General features: G+C 42.8%; 1 protein-coding gene across 1 annotated transcript; it reads left to right on the top strand.

The window, feature by feature from the left end:
- Window positions 1-9,722: 9,722 nt before the first annotated feature.
- HHEX (hematopoietically expressed homeobox) lies at window positions 9,723-17,271 on the top strand. The gene is made up of 4 exons (XM_020964166.2): window positions 9,723-10,185; window positions 13,164-13,342; window positions 14,025-14,075; window positions 16,123-17,271. The coding sequence occupies exons 1-4, from the start codon at window positions 9,807-9,809 to the stop codon at window positions 16,345-16,347; spliced, it is 834 nt and encodes a 277-aa protein (XP_020819825.1). The 5' UTR covers window positions 9,723-9,806; the 3' UTR covers window positions 16,348-17,271.
- The last annotated feature ends 681 nt before the right edge of the window (window positions 17,272-17,952 follow it).

Genomic DNA, 17,952 nt, shown 5'->3' with positions numbered 1-17,952 from the left:
TACAGATGAGGAAACTGAGACAAAAGGGATTAAGTGACTTCCCTGGGGTCACACAACTAGTAAGTGTCTGAAGCTGGATTTGAACTGAAGTCTTCTTGACTCCAGACCTGGCACTCCATCTACTTTGCCACCTAGCTGCCTAACCTATTACATGTTAACATAAATAACATATTTTTGTGAAAAATAATATTTTCAAAAAACTTTAGTGAAAAGTGACAGTTTTAATATTTTTGCATATCTTCTTAAATACCTGATCTAAATGAAGACATCTATAATATTCCCATATTTACTTCTGCAATTGATATGTTGGGATGTTTTTTTGGTTGAAGCACATGAAGAAAATCTGACCTTACTCAAATATTTCATAGGAGTATTTCAGTAGAACAATAATGTCTTAGTATTATTAGTATTATTTTGAAAACAGTTTTGATCTCCCTTGAAAGGATAGGGAGGCCCCCAAGAAGTTCTAGAATACACTTTGAGAACTGTTAGGTTAGAACAAGGTTGTGAAGGCCAAACTGAGGAGTCTGTATTTGGTTCTAGTTGCACTAGGGAGCCACTGGTTTGGGTTTGGGGAAGTCACATGATCACACTCGTGTTTAGGAATATCACTGTGGTGGCTTATGTGGAGGAGAGACTTGAGGCACAGAAACCACATATATGTACAATATTGCAGGATCATAGGTTTTAGGTCCAAAAGGGCCCTTTTTAAAATTCATCTGGTCTCATCCCTTCCTTTTATAGAAGAGGAAATGAAATCCCAAGGGTTTAAGAGACTTGCTCAACTTCCTACAGCTGGTGACAGACACCATTGGAAATGCTTTGAAGTAAGGGACAGCAAATAGAGGGCAGAGCTGAGCTGTTCTCAGATGAAAACGTTTTCTGCAGTCACAGGAAGAAATCTCTCTTAACCCTCAGCTTCCCTCATCCCTCCCTGCCTCAAATATCCACAAACCTTCACAAAGCACCCAATAAAAGAGGCCATGGTAAAGAAGAAAGAAAGGGAGGGGATGGATTAGAAAGCACTTTTGTTTTTTGACTGGACCCAAAGCTCTTCCTTACACTTGCTAATTCACTAGCTGGATATTAGCTTTAGTTCACCTCCAACTCTTACAGACTGGGAGTGAGATTCCTGGGAATGTCCTAATAATTGAGCTCTATTATAAAACATCAACCATCCTGTAGAGTTTGTTTTAATAGGCTCACCATTCTCCAGGCTTATAACTGAAGAGTCATCCTCAACTCCTCACTATATCCAATCAATGCCAAGTCCTGTTGATTCCCCCTGTACAGACCTAGGTAGTACAATGGTTGGAGCACTGGGCCTAGAGTCAGGGAGACCCAAGTTCAAATCCATTCTCAGACATTAACTAGCAGTGTGACCCTAGGTGAGTCACATAACCTCTGTTTGGTTCCATTCCCTCAGCTGTAAAATGCAGATAACATAGCACTTACCTCCTAGGGTTGTTGTAAGGATCAAATAAGATAATAATTGTAAATTGTTTATCACAGTGCCTGGCACGTGTTGTTCAGTCATTTTCAGTCATACTTTGTGACCCCATTTGGGGTTTTCTTGGCAAAAATACTAGAATGGTTTGTCTTTTTCTTCTTCAGCTCATTTTACAGATGAGGAAACTGAGGCAAACAGGGTGAAGTGACTTGCCTAGGGTTACACAGCTAGTAAGTATCTGAAGCTAAATTTGAACTCAGAAAGAGGAGTCTTCCTGATTCCAAACCACTACCTAGCTGCCCTGGCACATAGCAGGTACTATTTAAATAATAGTTATTACTATTCTCTAGTATGTACCACCTTCTCTCCTCTGACCCTATCTAACACTCTGGTGTGGGTCCTTATCACCTCGACCCTGAACTATTGAAGTAGCCTCCTGGTTGGTCTCCTTGCCTCAAATCTCTCCCCACTCCAGTCCATCCTTCCCTCACCTGTCAAATCAATCTTCCTAAAGCATACTTCAGACCATGTCAAACCCTGCTCCCCACTCAGCTTAAATCCCACCTTCTGCTAGAATCCTTTCCTAATCCCCCATCATGATAAGAGATCATCTCCAATTTGTTCTATCTATATCTTGTTTGTACAAGTCATTGGCATGTTATCTCCACCATTAGATTGTGGGCTCCTTGAGGGCTGGGGACTATTTTCCTTTGTATCCCTGATGCTTAGCACAGTATCCAGAACCCTGTGGGTGCTTAATAAATGCTTTTTGATTTAATTTAGAATCTATTTTAATAGGATCTTACCTGTACAACAACAAACCCAAACCTTTGGAGCAAACAATTTTTCAAACTGGTGGCCCACTGAACTCAAGCAATAGTGTAGACCATAGTGGTTTTCTGGCCAATAAAAGAATAAGGTGGGGCAGCTAGGTGGTGCAATGGATAGAGCACTGGCTCTGGATTCAGGAGGAGCTGAGTTCAAATCCAGCTTCAGACCAAACACTTGACACTTACTAGCTGTGTGACCCTGGGCAAATCACTTAACCCCAATTGCCTAAAAAGGAAAAAAAAGAATAAGGATATTTTCTTGGATTCAGTCCTAATTTCAGGCAGTCTTTTTCTTCTCAAGTCAGTAGTATTGCAGGATTAACACTGTTCTCTCTCCTGCAAAATGGCCCAGACTTCACAGATTGGTCCTGTCCTAAGAAACCCTTCCTGTATCTTTGCCAAGAAAATGCCAAATGAAGAATTGGACATGACTAAACAACAAAAGAATTCAGGATATTTAGTATTCTCATTTTACAGGTGAGCAAAAAGATGTCGCATAGGCTAGGCTATTTTTAAAAAGTTGTTTAAAAGTTAGTTTAAAAAATATTTTTAGAAAGTTATTTTAAGCAAAGCAGTTAACAAGCTAAAAAGGATGCCTAGAAGAATGATCAGGCTCTTAGCAGCTTTCTGAGTTTCCCTGATGGGTGATTGAATAAGCTTTCCTTCCACGTTAGTTGGAAATGGTTCAACCTATGTCTTGTCCAGAGCCTAGAACCTCTACGTTTTTGTGGTGGTTGTTGTTTGTTTGTTTTTTGAAGGACAGCTCTCTTTATCACACAAACAGCCCTGACTGAATGCTAGCTGGTTTTGTATTCTCTCCTTTATATTCTGATATCTCTGCATTTCTGCTTCTTCTCTAGGGCAAGTCCCTTATTTGATCAACTGGACTTGAAAAGGTAGAGGCTCTGGCTCCGTCTACAAAATGCCAGACATCAGGATGAAGATGAATAGATTTAATCCCTTAGAGGCAGCAAGGGGTGCAATAGAGCCATGGGCCTAAAGTCAAGAAGTTCTTGTTGTTCAGTCGTGTCTGACTTTTTGTGACCCCATGGACCACCAGACCCTTCTATCCTCCACTATCTCTTGAAGTCTGTCCAGGTTCATGTTCATTATTTCCATGACATTATCTATTCATCTCAACCTCTGCCATCCCCTTTTCTTTTTGTCTTCAACCTTTCACAAAATCAGGGTGTTGTCCAGTCAGGAAGTCAGAAAGACCTGAGCCTTAGATTCTTACTAGCTGGGTGACTCTAAACAAGTCACTTAATTTCTGTCTGCTTCAGTTTCCTCAACTGTAAAGTGGGGATAATAAATAACACCTACCTCCCATGATTGTCATGAGGATCAAGTGAGATAAAATTTGTCAAGTGCTTTACATAGCACCTAGAACAGAGTAGGTATTTAATAAATGCTTGTGTCCTTCCTTCCATCCTTTCAAAAGTCTGGTTAATGAAATGATTTTTTTTTCATTCAGATGTTTGGCATCCTTGTGATAAATTTTCTTTGAAAACATAATAGAAGGCTGCATCAGAAAATGATAGATGCTCAGACCAAAAGTGTTAAATGCCACCAAAACCAGATCAAAATGTAATTGAGATATAATTAACAAAATTAAGATACATTAGAACACAGACAATGTTAATACATGGCTTTCTAAGGCTATACTCAACTAGTAGGGATCCTTCTGTACGGCTCAGTGACCCTCATTGCTGTTTGAGTTTGATACCACTGGTCTAAGGGATAGACCCTATTAAGGAAGAAAGATCTCATGGGTACCCAGATCTTTATAGCTGCCCTTTTTGTAAAAGGAAAGAGCTGGAAACAAAGTAGATGCCTATGGATTAGGGAATGCCTAAAAAAATTTTGGTAAATGAATATAATGGAATATTACTGTACTATGAAAAATGATGAGCAAGATGAATTCAGAAACTCAAAATCTAAAAAAGAATGTTAAAATTGTTTTTACTTGTAATTGGGGGGGAATAAAATATTGTTTTCTTAAAAAGGATGAATTCAGAGAAGCATGAGAAAATGTATATGAATGAATGGAATTGAATTAAGCAAAACCAGAAAAACAGTGCTGCAACCATGTAAATGGGAAGAAGAAAACCAACACAACAATTAAACTAAATGCTCTGAGGTTATAACGACTAAGTCTGGCCCCAAAGAAGAGGTGTGAGGAGGTACCTCCTTCTCTTCTTTGAGGAGGTGGGAGGACAATGGCTTTGGAACACTGCAGATAATGTCAAACCCTTTTGGTGTGGTGAGTTTTGTTGAATTTTTTCCTTTCTTTTCTTCTTTATTATAAAGAATGGCTTTCTGGGAGTGGGGGGGGGAACTGGGTGTTGCACTGGAAAGCATAACATAAGAATTTAATTAAGGGGGAAAAAAACCTCGTGGAAAGAAGGTTGGATTTGAAGTCAGAGGACCTGAATTCATATCTTGAATCATCCACTAATAACCCATGTGACCTTGGGCAAGTCACTTAAGTTCTCAGAATTCCTTCATCTGTTGGTCTAGAACCCTAGATAACATCTTAGATCCCTTCCAGCTGCAAATCCATGACCTTATGAATCCAAGGATCTAGGGAAAAGAAATGAGACTGAAAGAACCAAACATTAAGAACTACTATTGGCTAGATTTGGACCACATCCCAAAGAGAAAGCTCTATTTTAGTGCTTTTTGGTTCTCCTATTGAAGTTTACTGGTAGCTAGTTGTTATATGATAATGATGTCAGTGGGTAGGAAGTGGATATGTGATTTCATTGGTATAGGGAATCGAATGGAATAAGCATTTATTAAACATCTCCTATGCGCTAGGCACTTTACAAATATAATCTCATTTGATCCTCACAACAACCCTGGGAAGTAGGTGCTATGATTATCCCCATTTTACAGCTATTATTATTTTCAGGCAGCTGCTAATGCTGAATCTCACGTGCACACATTTTTCGTCATCAGAAATAAACCAAATTCCCAAATTTATCTTAGTCCCCAATGGAAGAAATCGTAGGTAAGAACCACCTTACTATACAGCTTAGCCTTCTGCACAACAGGAGTGATAAAAATAAATGCTGCCAAAATTTTGGAAAAGAGTCTTGTTTAATTCAGAATATAATTAAAATCTCATGTAGTTTTTATTGGTTTTAGTATCCAGCAGAGAAGAAATATTGAAACTGCAAGACCTTTTGTATTAAATAGCCACAACAGTTCTGTTTTTATTAGTTCTGACTGTGTGAAAAAAATCATAAGGACTCTGTTGAAAAAACCCGGTTTTTTTTTTAAAGCCCCGAATGACTTTTAAAACAATAAAATAAACTATAAAACCTACACTAGTGATATTAAAAAATTATGTTGTTCAATAAATGTGACATTCACGAATGTGAGTGTAATAGTGTTCTAGCTTTAGCAAAGTGGACCCAGGTCTAACAATTGAATTTGAAAGAAGTGGTGTTATATAACTTAGGAGAATTAAGTGTTTCAATGTCCCTGTCAAGATTATGCAGTTCGGCTGGAATGTCAAAGCTGGCTACTAAGCTTCTCATTTCAACTAGAATCAATTACTTAACTAAAAGGCAAGAAAAGCCTTTCTCTCCTCAGTGTTGGTCTCTATTTTCCCAATGTTTCAATACATATATTTTCTGAACATTTACTTCACTTCAGATAATTCCCAACAACGGGTTGTGTCACCTTAGAGAATAAAGAGTGTGTGCACATGTTTGGGTGGGGGGGAAAGTAGGGTGAGTTCACGTCATAAACTCTATTCATTGGACAATTTATTGAATGGCTACAGTGTTTACCCAGTTCTTAGGGAAGAGAGCAAAGAAGATGGTCATGAAGTTACTGTAAACAGGCTAATAAGAGATGATATGTAAGTACATACTGTGTGCATATGTTGTGTGTAAGTGTGTATGCATGTATATGTATGTGTGCATAATTTTCATACTCAAGTACTTTGCAAAGTACTTTATCTTCTTTGGTTTTCAGGAGAATGCCCATAATTCAATTTAGCATATTTCCTCCCATGTATACAACATTGTAGTAGTCAAGAGAGATACCAGTATGGAAGGAGATGGCTGTTCCCTGCCCTAAATGATACATAGGTAGAATGGAGGGGGTGGGGGGAGGGAGAGAGGGGAGAAAGAAGAGGGAGGGGGAGGAAGAGAGAAAGGGAGAGAGATTTAGACAAAGGCTTTCTAGGAAAATTTGAGAAGACAGCACTTTCAAGAGGGGGATCAGCAGAGTATGGAAAAAGATGTCATCTATAGTGAGCCTTTAGGGGGAAAAAAAGACCTTTGAATAGCCACTTTGTCCAATTTCACACATGGTCGTATAGATAGCAAGAACCAGAGGCAGAATTTGAGCCTAAGTTCTTTTCTAACTCCAACCAGTATTCCAGTCATCCAATGTGTCTACCAGTGCTTCACAATTTACAAAACACTTTCCCTCCAAATCCCCTGGGGGTGGGAGGGTGGGTAATAAAAATATCGCCCCCGTTTTACAGATAAGGCCACTGCTATTAAGTATATGGCAAAATGAAGAACGTAGGCTTGAGATCTGGCAGCGATCTTAGAGATCGTCTGGTCCAACCACTTTATTTTACAGCTGAGGAAACTGAGGTGAAGTGACTTACCTGAAATTGTGTGCCTCATCTGTAAAAAGGTGTGATATTTGTGGTAGTTATCTCACAAATCAGCTGAGGAACAAACGACAAATGTATGTAAATCGACTTGCCAATCTTAAAGTCCTACATAAATAACAGCCACTACTCCGCCTCTCGCAGGCGCTACTACTGAGTAGCACAGGTGAGATTAGAATCTAGGTTCAGCCCACCCTCTTTCCACGACGTTAAAAACAAAATAAATAAAAAAAACTTTCTTCAAATCTAGAGGAAGGGATTTTCTCAAGGGCTGGAATTAAATTCTAGTACTATCTGAGGAACAAGCTGGTGGCGTTTTTTGTTTAATTCATTAATTGATTTCCAAAACACCTTCACCCATCGTTTGAAGGTGTGTTTCTGCTTTAGGTTCATAATTTGAAAAACATCTTGGCTACACACACACACACACACACACACACACACACACACGTGCGTGTGTATACATCTACATCTATTTATCCTGTCTCCAATTCTCGCCTCTGTCTCAGGAGTGAGGGTTTCAGGATGGGCAGAAGGATACCCACTTTTCTTCTTCCTTGCCACAGGTGAGGGAACCTCAGTGAGTCAGTTTCGTAGATAGGGAGTTTTGAATCCAGACAGCCCCGGATGAAATAGCGGGACAGCGTTATTTCAAGGCCGATGAATAGCCACCAGGGCCCTCCCGGGAATGTGGCCAAGGACCATCAAATCCCTGCAGAAGGGCGTTGGTCAGGAAAGCGCCTCCTTGTTCTAAAGGCGAGGGGGACCCTGAGTATTTTTTCCAAACTGCCTCCCTTCCAAGCATTTCCGTGGAAGAGATTTCAATAAAAAACATCTGGAAAGAGAGAGGACCGAGTTCCGGAGAGCTGTGAGGGATTAAAAAAAAAAATGGAAAATGGGATCCTGCAAAGAAGGCTGAACGAAATGTAAAGAACCCTGGATTTGAAGTCCAAAAACTTAGCTCTGCTAATTGGTAGTTGTGTGATCTTGGATTAGTCATGAACTTCCTTTCCAAAGTTTCCAACTTTGTAAAGTGAGATAGTTGGACTAGATGTTTTAAAATACGTGAAGCTCATGATTTCTACTATTCTAGTGAAATGTCTTCCTCTCACATTTATTTGCAGATATGAAAAATGAAGACCTAGGGTCCAGGATCGATGGATAGATTTCAGGGAGTCAATGAACTTGGTTGGCTGGAGGGGAAAATCACACCTTTGTTTTCACTAACTTCTAACTGAAATTTAGCATTTCTTTCAATTAAGAATTCTGAGGAGTCCTGAAGTTTTACCAGACACCAAAGGGTTAAGTACTGTTGGACTAGATGGTCTTTATGCCCTCTTCCAGCTCTAAATCTTATGATCCTTTCGGCCTCGTTTAAAGCTAAGGATTTGGTAAGACATTCTCTCTCTCTCTCTCTCTCTCTCTCTCTCTCTCTCTCTCTCTCTCTCTCTCTCTCTCTCTCGTTATTATTATTAATAACAATAACAACTAACAACTATGGAGCGCTTTCAGCTTGTAAAATCCTTTGCCTGTATTGCCATCTAATTAGGTCACAACAACGAGTTGTTGTTATTGCAACAGGTGCTATTATTATCCCCATTTTATGGATGAGGAAATTGGGATTGAAAGAGTTTGGTAACTTGCCCAGGGTCCCATGGCTAGTTCAGAGTAAGAGACTGGAGCTGAATGAAGGTCTCCCAGTTTCTCAGCCTAGCTCTCTATCCATATATTTTATTCCACTTCGCCTCGTCCGGACGGTTGACTTTATAATCGCTTATAATTTAAAAAACAACCACCACCACTTTTTAAAGGTAATTTTAGAATCTTAAATCTCCTTTGCAAGAGCTGAGCACTTTCAGTCCCCTAGTTAAGAAGTCCAGATTTCCCCCCGAAGACTCAATGAAATGATTGAGGACCAGGAATCTAGCCCGTTAATGGCATTAGGTAGTAGTAGCAAAGCGGTTGGACCCTAAAGGTGTTCTAGGCGTTTGTGACTCTGTTTTAGTGTTTCTCATTTAAACTGTTCCCCCTTCACCCTCCCTTCCACCCCACTCCTCCAGCCAAGTCTTGATTGGGAAAAGTCGAGGCAAGGCGCTACCTGAGCCCCGCCTGCCCAGGACCGTTGCCCGCACCCCTGCCCCGACCAAGAGCCCAACGGAGCCCCTTCCCCTTCCAGGAGCTCTGGGCTGCGGAAACTTCAGCTGAGGAGGGTGGCTTGTGCCCCTCCAGGCAGAGGTCCCATAGAGTGGGCCCAAGACATTTGGAGGTTTTGGAAGCATCTTCTCCCACTCCCGCTCCTGCTCCACAATCAAAACTTCAACAGCCGACTGCTCAGGTCCCGGCCCTGAAAGGGTCGGGGTAAAAATGGTTCACCCCAGGCCCCGAGGTAAATGGCTCCGCCCGGGCCGCAGGGCTCGGAGCTAAGCTGGGCGCTTCCCCACCCAGCCCTTCCCTTTTACCGCTCGCGCTCCTGGGCTCTCCCTTCAGGGCACGACACGGGCTCGGGATGAGGACTGGGAGAGCCTGGGGCCGCCTCTTCTCGGGCGCCCGGGGAGGACAGTACGTAGCCCCGTACCTAGCCCGGAGGCCCCGAGCTGCCAGGAGCTAGGGACGAAGCACTCGGGCACCCCTCGGCTCCCAGGGGGCGGAGAGCCGCGGGAGGTAGCGGGGGTGGGGGGGGGCGGTCCAGGGTTAGGGGCGGGAGGCGGCTCTCCGGGCCCAGCCCCATTGGCCATCGGGCCCTGCAGCAGGAAGGGGACAGGGACTAGGCGGCCCCACCCCGAAGCCAGACGAGCCTATCGCCTGGAGCGCGAAGCCCGGATAAATGTAGCGCCGGGAGGCGGGAGGGCTGCTCACAGAGGGGCTGCCAGCCAGCCAAGCGGCAGCCATGCAGTACCCGCACCCCGGACCCGGGGCTGCCGTGGGGGTCCCCCTGTACGCGCCTACCCCGCTGCTACAGCCCGTGCACCCGACGCCCTTCTACATCGAGGACATCCTGGGTAGGGGGGCCGGGGCCCCGATACCGCCCGCCGCTCCCACCCCAACCCCCACTCCCACCCTACCTTCCCCCAACTCCTCCTTCACCAGCCTCGTGTCCTCCTACCGGACCCCCATCTACGAGCCCACGCCGATCCACCCCGCCTTCTCACATCACCCGGCCGCGCTGGCCGCCACCTACGCGGCGGGCACCTTCGCGAGCCCTCTCTACCCCTTCCCCCGGACCGTGAACGACTACACGCACGCACTGCTCCGGCACGACCCCCTGGGTAAGGTGGCCGAGGGCAGCGTGGGGGGAGTGTGAAACTCCGCTGGCGGCAGCGCTGGGGCGTTGGCGCTGGTCCCTGGCGAGGGCGTGGGCGGGCAGGAGCAAGCAATTGAAAGTTATAGAAAAAGCCATAGAAAACGCCGGCCTCGGCCTCTTTCAGTGCGCGCGCGGCCCAGGGAAGGGAGCAGGGGCTGGCCCGGCTCGGACCACCCTCCCTCTTGTCTTGCTAGCTCTCAGTCGGGATGCTGACCACATTGTTGACTCAGATTGGTTTTCCTGCACCTCGCCCACTGACCCTACGATAAATAACTTTGTGGCAATGTGTGGTCAGAACCAGGCTGGGCCCACAGGGGACCCCCTTGGGATAGCCGCTGGACTCGGGCATAGCTGCGCGCTTTCGGTGCCGAAAGCTTAACATTTTCTCCCATTCGCTGTAGAGTCAGTTCTCCATGGGGGAAGGGATATAGGGAGGCGGCGGGGCCGGTTTGTGAGGAGGGCTCAGGGAGAGCGGAAGGGGCGCATGAAATTAAGTGGGTTCAGGGGAGCCCCGATCCCCTTGTGGCACTGATAGCCTCAGGCAGTCCTGATGCTTACAAGGCTGGACTTGGTTCAACAAGTTTGTGCAGCGAAAAGAGCCTGACCCTTTCCGTTCATACAGGAAATCTTGAGTTCTCGATAGGAGTAAATCTGGTTTCAGAAGCTGTTAAGTGTTTTCCTGGCTGCATGGAGCAGCCCCTTCCCCGGGAGTCGTGCACACTGCTGATTATTTTATCGACATCCTCAATACAGACAAATTCAGGAAACACTCGACTTCTGATAGCCGGGATCCGTTTTTCTGATATTGTTCATTTCCTCTGTGTGGGATGTGACTTTATGGCAGCTAAAATAACCAGTTGCTTCCTATTTTTTTTTTTTGAGGCTGTTTTGCACCAGTCTGTAGGCTGACGCAAGCAAAATCTCGAAAAACAATACTAGATTTTCAAAGGTTTCAGACGCAGACCGACGGGACGGACAGACTTTCAAAGAGCGCAGGAATCCCTGGACTTGAGAGGGGCCGGAGCCCAGTACCCAGCGCGCTACATTTGATTTGGCCTGGTTATTGGGGCCGTGCCCTTTGCTGGCCAGTTGGGCAGTGATTGCAACTGAGTCCTACCTCAGGCCATAGTCTCAGGAAATTTGCTTTAGTTTTGCCCGTCTGTGTAAATTTTCGAGGATACGTTGTTAAAACGCAGAATCAGGCCGCAGGCAAAGACAGACTAACATTTCACAAATGAAGTGAGAGGTGGTGAAGCCCTTCCCAGTAAAAGGAAGATTAAAGGAGTGGATCCATAAATAGCTGCCTCAAGTGACCCGCACCCCTTCCTATTTCAGCAGCTGCAGCGAAAGCTTCTGGGTTACAGCAGGTTGGGTTAGTTAGGTTACGTGGTGTCTCCAGCCTCTCTGGAGCTGACTCCCTAGAATCTCTGAGGCTGGCACTCGGAGAGGACGTTTGCACAGAGAATGCAGTGAGTTTCCTTGGGTTACGACTGTGAAAGAGCAGAAGGAAGCATGGGGTTTTTCGAGATAGACCAACAGGAAACACATTGACGGAAATGTTGCCATAGCCCTAGGGGTGGCTTTAACTGGCCTCCTCAGAGAGCCTGGTGTGAAATCAGAGGAGCCAGAAGAATCACACTTAAAGAAGATTGAAAATTCTTGGTGCACCCTGGAACGTAGGCGAGCCAAATCTGAATCGCCGAGGGACCTTAACGGGAGAAGCTTTTTTCCTTCCCCACGAAAGCTTTCGTTAGCCCCACGTAAAGAAATAGTATAAGTGGCCATTTCTGTGGTTTTTGGTGTGAGATTCAATGCTGCCAGAGTATTTGAACTCTCCCCAGTCTAGGGGTCTTTGACAGCTGAATGGTGGTGTGGGCCTGGGGAGGAGTAAGAATAACATCTCGTACTTAACCGCGTTCCTTAAAATATCTTTGAAAGTAGGTACTGCAAATACAAACTCATTCCCTCTTTACAGATGTGGAAACTGAGGCTTGGAGAGAAGTTCGATGCTTTTGTAATTGAGTTCTAGTAATATTGCCAAACAAGGATTATCCAGTCAGTCAATAAACATTTACTAAGCACCTACAAGTGTTAGTTAGGCCCTGTGCTAATCACTGAGGATACCAAAAAAAAAAAAAAAGCAAAAGCAAAAGGTAGTCCCGGCCCTCGTACCTCACAGTTTAATGGAGGAGACGGCGTGCAAACAAATAAAATATATACAAGCAAGATACAGACATGATAGATAGGAAATAATTAAAAGACAGAAGGCACTAAAATTAAGAGTGATAGAGAAAGATTTCCTGCAGAAGATGAGATCTTATTTGGAACACAAAAAGAAATCAGGTTTGTTACTGACATTAGTTAGTAAGTGACATTGTCAGGACCCCAACCCAACTTTTTTGACTCCAAGACTCAAATTAGATAACAGATATAGAATTTCTATATAATCCATATGATTAATCATCCTCTGTGTATAGTCAAGAATGGTACTAAATTGCAACTTAGGGTCTGAATAACTTGTCAATCAAAATCCGCAAAATTTGCTTGAATAAGGAGAAAAATGTGTGTGTGCACCCTGCTTGTCAACTGAAAGAGCCCTGATTTGGAGCCGGTAGACCCTTAAGCTGAAAGTTCTAGCCACACTTAACTGTGTGACAATAGGCAAGTTACTGTAGTTTTCTGAAACTCAGATTTCTCCTTAATATGATGGTAATATTGCTCAAATGAATTACCTACTTCATGAGATTGTTGTGAGGAAATAATTCAGTACAAATTAAAGTACTGTGTAGATGTATTGTAGTTATAATTTTTCCTTATGACTACCGAAGAAATGGGCCAGTGAGGAGTCCACCATCCCAGTTTAAAGATAGGAAGAACTGGAGTCTTGATGATTTGGGTAGTCAAGGTCTCTCTGACCCTATCTTTTCCCCTCCTCACCAACAGGCAAACCCCTTCTCTGGGGCCCCTTCATGCAGAGGCCACTACACAAAAGAAAGGGAGGACAAGTAAGGTTCTCCAATGACCAAACCATCGAATTGGAAAAGAAGTTTGAGACCCAGAAATACCTTTCCCCACCTGAGAGGAAGCGCCTTGCCAAGATGCTACAACTCAGTGAGAGGCAGGTGAGCTGGGAAACATAATTCCTTGGAACTTCTGGGGAAACAGTGGTTCTGAGTGGGGTAGATGAGGGAGCAGGAAAGGATGGGCCAGGCTGGGAGCACGTGATCTAAGATTCTTGGGCCCCATTTAGGTGAACGTTGGAGAATCTTTAGATTATTTTGACACTTTCAAGATAACTTTCATGACTAGGGAGCCATTATGGTATGGTGGAAGATCTTAGGGACCACCTGTGGCTTTGTCCCTTGCTATCTTAAATGGCAAGTCACTTAAGCCTCATTTTATTTGTTAAACAATTGTTTCCTTAGATGACATATAAATCAATTAGCTTGACTTCCTACATATAAACCATGAAATACATTAGTCGGCAGATGTGAAGGACAAAGAGGAAACCACCTGGGTACAGCTTGTACCCTGTCATTAATTGAACTTATCTGAAGCTCTGTAGAAACTTCTTAAGCCTCATTTTTCATCTGTTAAATGGAGATAATAATGCTGGCACTAGCTGTTGTAAGTACGGTGCCTTAAACACTTGTTCCCCGCCGCCCCCCATCTTGCAGCCCCCAGTTGTGTCCTCGGATCCAAATGTCCTACAGCTCCCCCTTCCAGATGCCCCTTTAAAGGGCCTTCTTGAAGGTCTGCATCCCGAACACGTGACAACGGGTCACTTTCTTTCGCTCTCTTTAGGTCAAAACCTGGTTTCAGAATCGGCGAGCCAAATGGAGAAGGCTGAAGCAGGTACGAAGCGCGATCTTGTTACTATAGCAATAACTCTTTTAATGATCTTATCTTCTAACGGGATACCTATTCTAGGTTGTATGCAAAAGTCATCCCCGAGGCTATTTAGCCTCTTCACCTTGATTAAAAAGGCAAATAGTCTTTTTGGAATCCAGTAAGACTCGGCCAGGCGGCACTAACGCTAAAAGCACCTAATGCAGTCAGTTCCGATGGCCATTACCGTGGGGGTTTCACACACTGGCTATTAAAGGACCACGCTAATTGTTTTATAAACCCATATGTTGTTTATCTAATTAACGCAGGAAAGATAAAGTAATTGCCAGTAAATGACTTAAGCAGTTATCTTTGGGGAGAATATTGTTTCTTCTATTGACACAATTATAATAAAACCAGGCTGGACTGGTAAGTAAATAGAAGGAAACAAACACCTCAGAGTCTATTTGATCGGCTGCATACACAATGAAAATATCAACTATTTTTAACTCCTGTCCCCTAGCCCGGCTTAAATCCAGGCTATAAATGAAGAGGAGGTTCTGAAATAGGAGAAAATATCCTATCCGGTTTGCAAATGTAATCGAAGCTTTTCCTCAGGAGAATAAAGCTCGGTTCTGCACGAAGTGGGGGAGCGGAGGAAAGGGGTTGGTCTCTTTGTCTCCAGCCCGTGCCAAGCTTGACATATAATTGTTGCTTAATTAACGTTTGTTGAATTGGAATGGAGTTGTTGTACTGAGCTAAAAGGCAATTATTCCTCTAATTCGGTTACAAAGTTTGTTAAAGCTTTCCTGGAGTTAAGAATCGGGAATTCGATTTGTGGCAATCTGCACTGATCAAAGTTACCCGATTAATTGCTGAGCTCTCCAGTCTACTTTATTGTGTGTATGTGGCCTCCCTCTTAGCAGAAAATGGAAAATTTCAAAACTAAAATATTAAAAGCTATGTTTCATGTATACATGATTACAAAATTAATTCACTTATCATTTAGTTCCAAGTTGGGAGGGGGAAACCTTGATCCCCCGGTTTTTACTCTGGGTTTGTTTTTATTTTTGCCTTAGTAGTACCTAAGTAATTTGGACTTATTATTATTATTATTATTATTATTATTACTTCTCTGGATTTTAAATAAACAGAGACTACTTCTTCTCAGTTAGGTGCAAGTTACCAGATCTGTATTTACTTTAATAATTGATTGGCTCTCGTTGGTGTGGGCGGGCACTGCCTCTCCTCCTCAGAGAATCTTCCTATAATGCTGAAGGCCTTCTTCTGAGACTGCTAGCACTACAGCTGGGCTGTCTTTCCCACCCCACCCCCACCTTCCCTGTGTCCATAACTTCTCAGCTCAAACCTCCAGCTTGCTTAAACTTCACTCCATAGAAGAGATCATAAATTGGAACCTCTCTAATCATTTTGAAAGTATTCTTCAATTAATTTTACAGTGCTGATATAGTTTTTAAGTCTAGAAAATTTTATTAGTATATAAATCATGTTACTGCATCTAGTGAATGCAAAAGGGGGAAACCCCACAGTGATCTGTATTGTTAAAAAATAATTTCTTCAGACAATCTTGAAACCACTGGATTGGGCTGGAGGTAAATATTGAATTAGTATAATTCCATCATGGAGGTGTATTCCTAGTGGCTTCTTTAGCTTTTGGGGGATTTTTAATCTCAGTTTGGTGTTGGCAGAATTATTTCTTCCTCTAAAATTCATTCATTCATTCATTCAAAAAGCACTAATTAAGCAACTATATGTGGTGATGGGGTGGAGGGTGGAGAATGGTCCCAATCCACAAGGGGAACAAAAAATGTAAATAGATGAGGAGAGCAGGAGCTACCAGGGAGAGATGAATGTGTTGAATACAACCTTTTCACCCCAAAATTGAGACTTTAAGCTTTTGGCAATCTGCCTCAGTAAGCTATCAATAACTGAACACTTCTTAATAAGACCTGGTAGTATTAAAGACCAGACATGAGTTATAAAGCCAAAATTATAGACAGCTCATTTTTCATTACTCCATATCCTACCCCCATTTTTATTCCTTTTTATGTAGGAGAACCCTCAAAACAAAAAAGAAGAATTGGAAAATCCAGACCGACACTGTGATCAAAGACAAGATAACTGTTTGCCCATCAACCAGACAAAAGACCTTTCTCTGGATAGCTCACAGTGTTCTCCCTCCCCTGCCTCCCAGGAAGACCTGGACTCAGAGATTTCAGAGGATTCTGATCAGGAAGTGGACATTGAGGGGGATAAAGGCTATTACCAGGCAGGATGATGATGAGTGGACACTTGGAACCTGAGCAATACTGGACATGGGAATAATAACCTTTATTTTCTTTTAATTGGAAGATTTCAATGGAAGAGCTGAGGGAAAAAATGAACCAAAGGGAATTCACTTTCTCTCCTATCAAAAAAACTAAACAATTTGGTGCTTTGGCTAGTTAACAAATATACATGTTAACCATGATTTTTTAATTAAAGAAATAAGTTTTGATTTTAAGTTGTTATGCTAAAATTGATTTTGAAATGATTAAGCATACTTCCCCAAGTAAATTGCCACAGCCAGCTTACCAAATTCTTGATTTAATTTAAAAAAAAACCCCAATATGTAGCTTTAAAGTTTTGATTAGACCCTGTATTTTTCCTAATCCAGATCTATGATCTATTTAATACCTTGAGAGATTCCTTTTTCATGAAGTCTCCCAGGGTGGACCAGGTCCCGAATCCAGGTTACCTGGATGTCACTTTTTAAAAAGTGAACTTTTTTTAACTTTTATTTAAAAGTCTCACAGCACTCATCTTAAACCTGGTTAAACTTGGAATCATTTCAGAGATTTGCCTGTAAATCCTGTTCTTTTGTCGGTAAAATACTCTGAGTAAGATGCTGCCTTCTTCGCTGTTGTTTATCTTCCAGTAACTATTTGACAAGAAACTGTGATAAAAGGTGACAGGCCATTGAGGAGAAACTGACATGTCAGTTACCAAAACTAATCTCAAATATACTCAAAGTAGCAGGTTGGATTATATATGTATGTATGTAGATTGTAGATAATTCTTTGTGGTTTTGTATTGTTCATTGTTTATATCATGTACATATTTGTTGACTGTCAAAAAAACAAACAAACCCGTGACAACCTGACAAGCCAGTGTCTTTTTTTTTTAAAGAGAAACGTATCTATAAAACAAATTTATTGATGAATCCATCAGCTGGAAGCTTCCAGGGCGTTCTGTTTCATTCTGTCATAATTTGCAAAATCTGTAGAATTCTCTGACTCTATTTGACCAGGCTGAACTGAGCTCTGACTAAAAATTGAATTTTTACCAGTATTGGGGTGTTGGTTGCAATGGGAAATTTGTATTTGCTCAATCCTAGTCCTTCCTGTCACTTTATGCAAATGTGTCAGAATAAGTTTAGACTAGCACCTTTCCAGGATAATGTTAATTGGTATTGGGGGAGTTTTTACCTGGGCAAGGTTAACAGTTATGATTGAGAAAGTGAGCCTTGGGGAAAATGAGAGCTACATTTCTGGGAACCATCTGATAAGTAAATGGTCAGTCTGTTTAGAAAGAGAAAGTCGAAGAACAGAACTGAAAGTAAGTGGGCCTGCCCTTAGGCGTCCCCCACCCCCACCCCTTTCCCCAGCAGCTACCCAGGGTGTATTGATTGATTTGCAGTAGGAGCCTTTGGCTGGTCTCTGGTTGCCCTTGACCTGCCTGAGTCAACAGTGCCCCCTTTCTACCCCCCCATCACAATTTTCAGTTAGAGGCTTCTGGAAACAGGCTTCTATAAGACAGAAAGAAAGACTAATGAGGAAGAAAGGTTAGCCATAAACTGGCTCTATAATCCTGAGCAAGTCACTGAACCTCCCTAGGTCCCAGT

Source organism: Phascolarctos cinereus, unplaced genomic scaffold (genome assembly GCF_003287225.1).
Source record: "Phascolarctos cinereus isolate Bilbo 61053 unplaced genomic scaffold, phaCin_HiC Scaffold_3;HRSCAF=262, whole genome shotgun sequence".
NCBI lineage: Eukaryota > Metazoa > Chordata > Mammalia > Diprotodontia > Phascolarctidae > Phascolarctos > Phascolarctos cinereus.
This window is presented reverse-complemented; position numbering and strand designations above follow the sequence as displayed.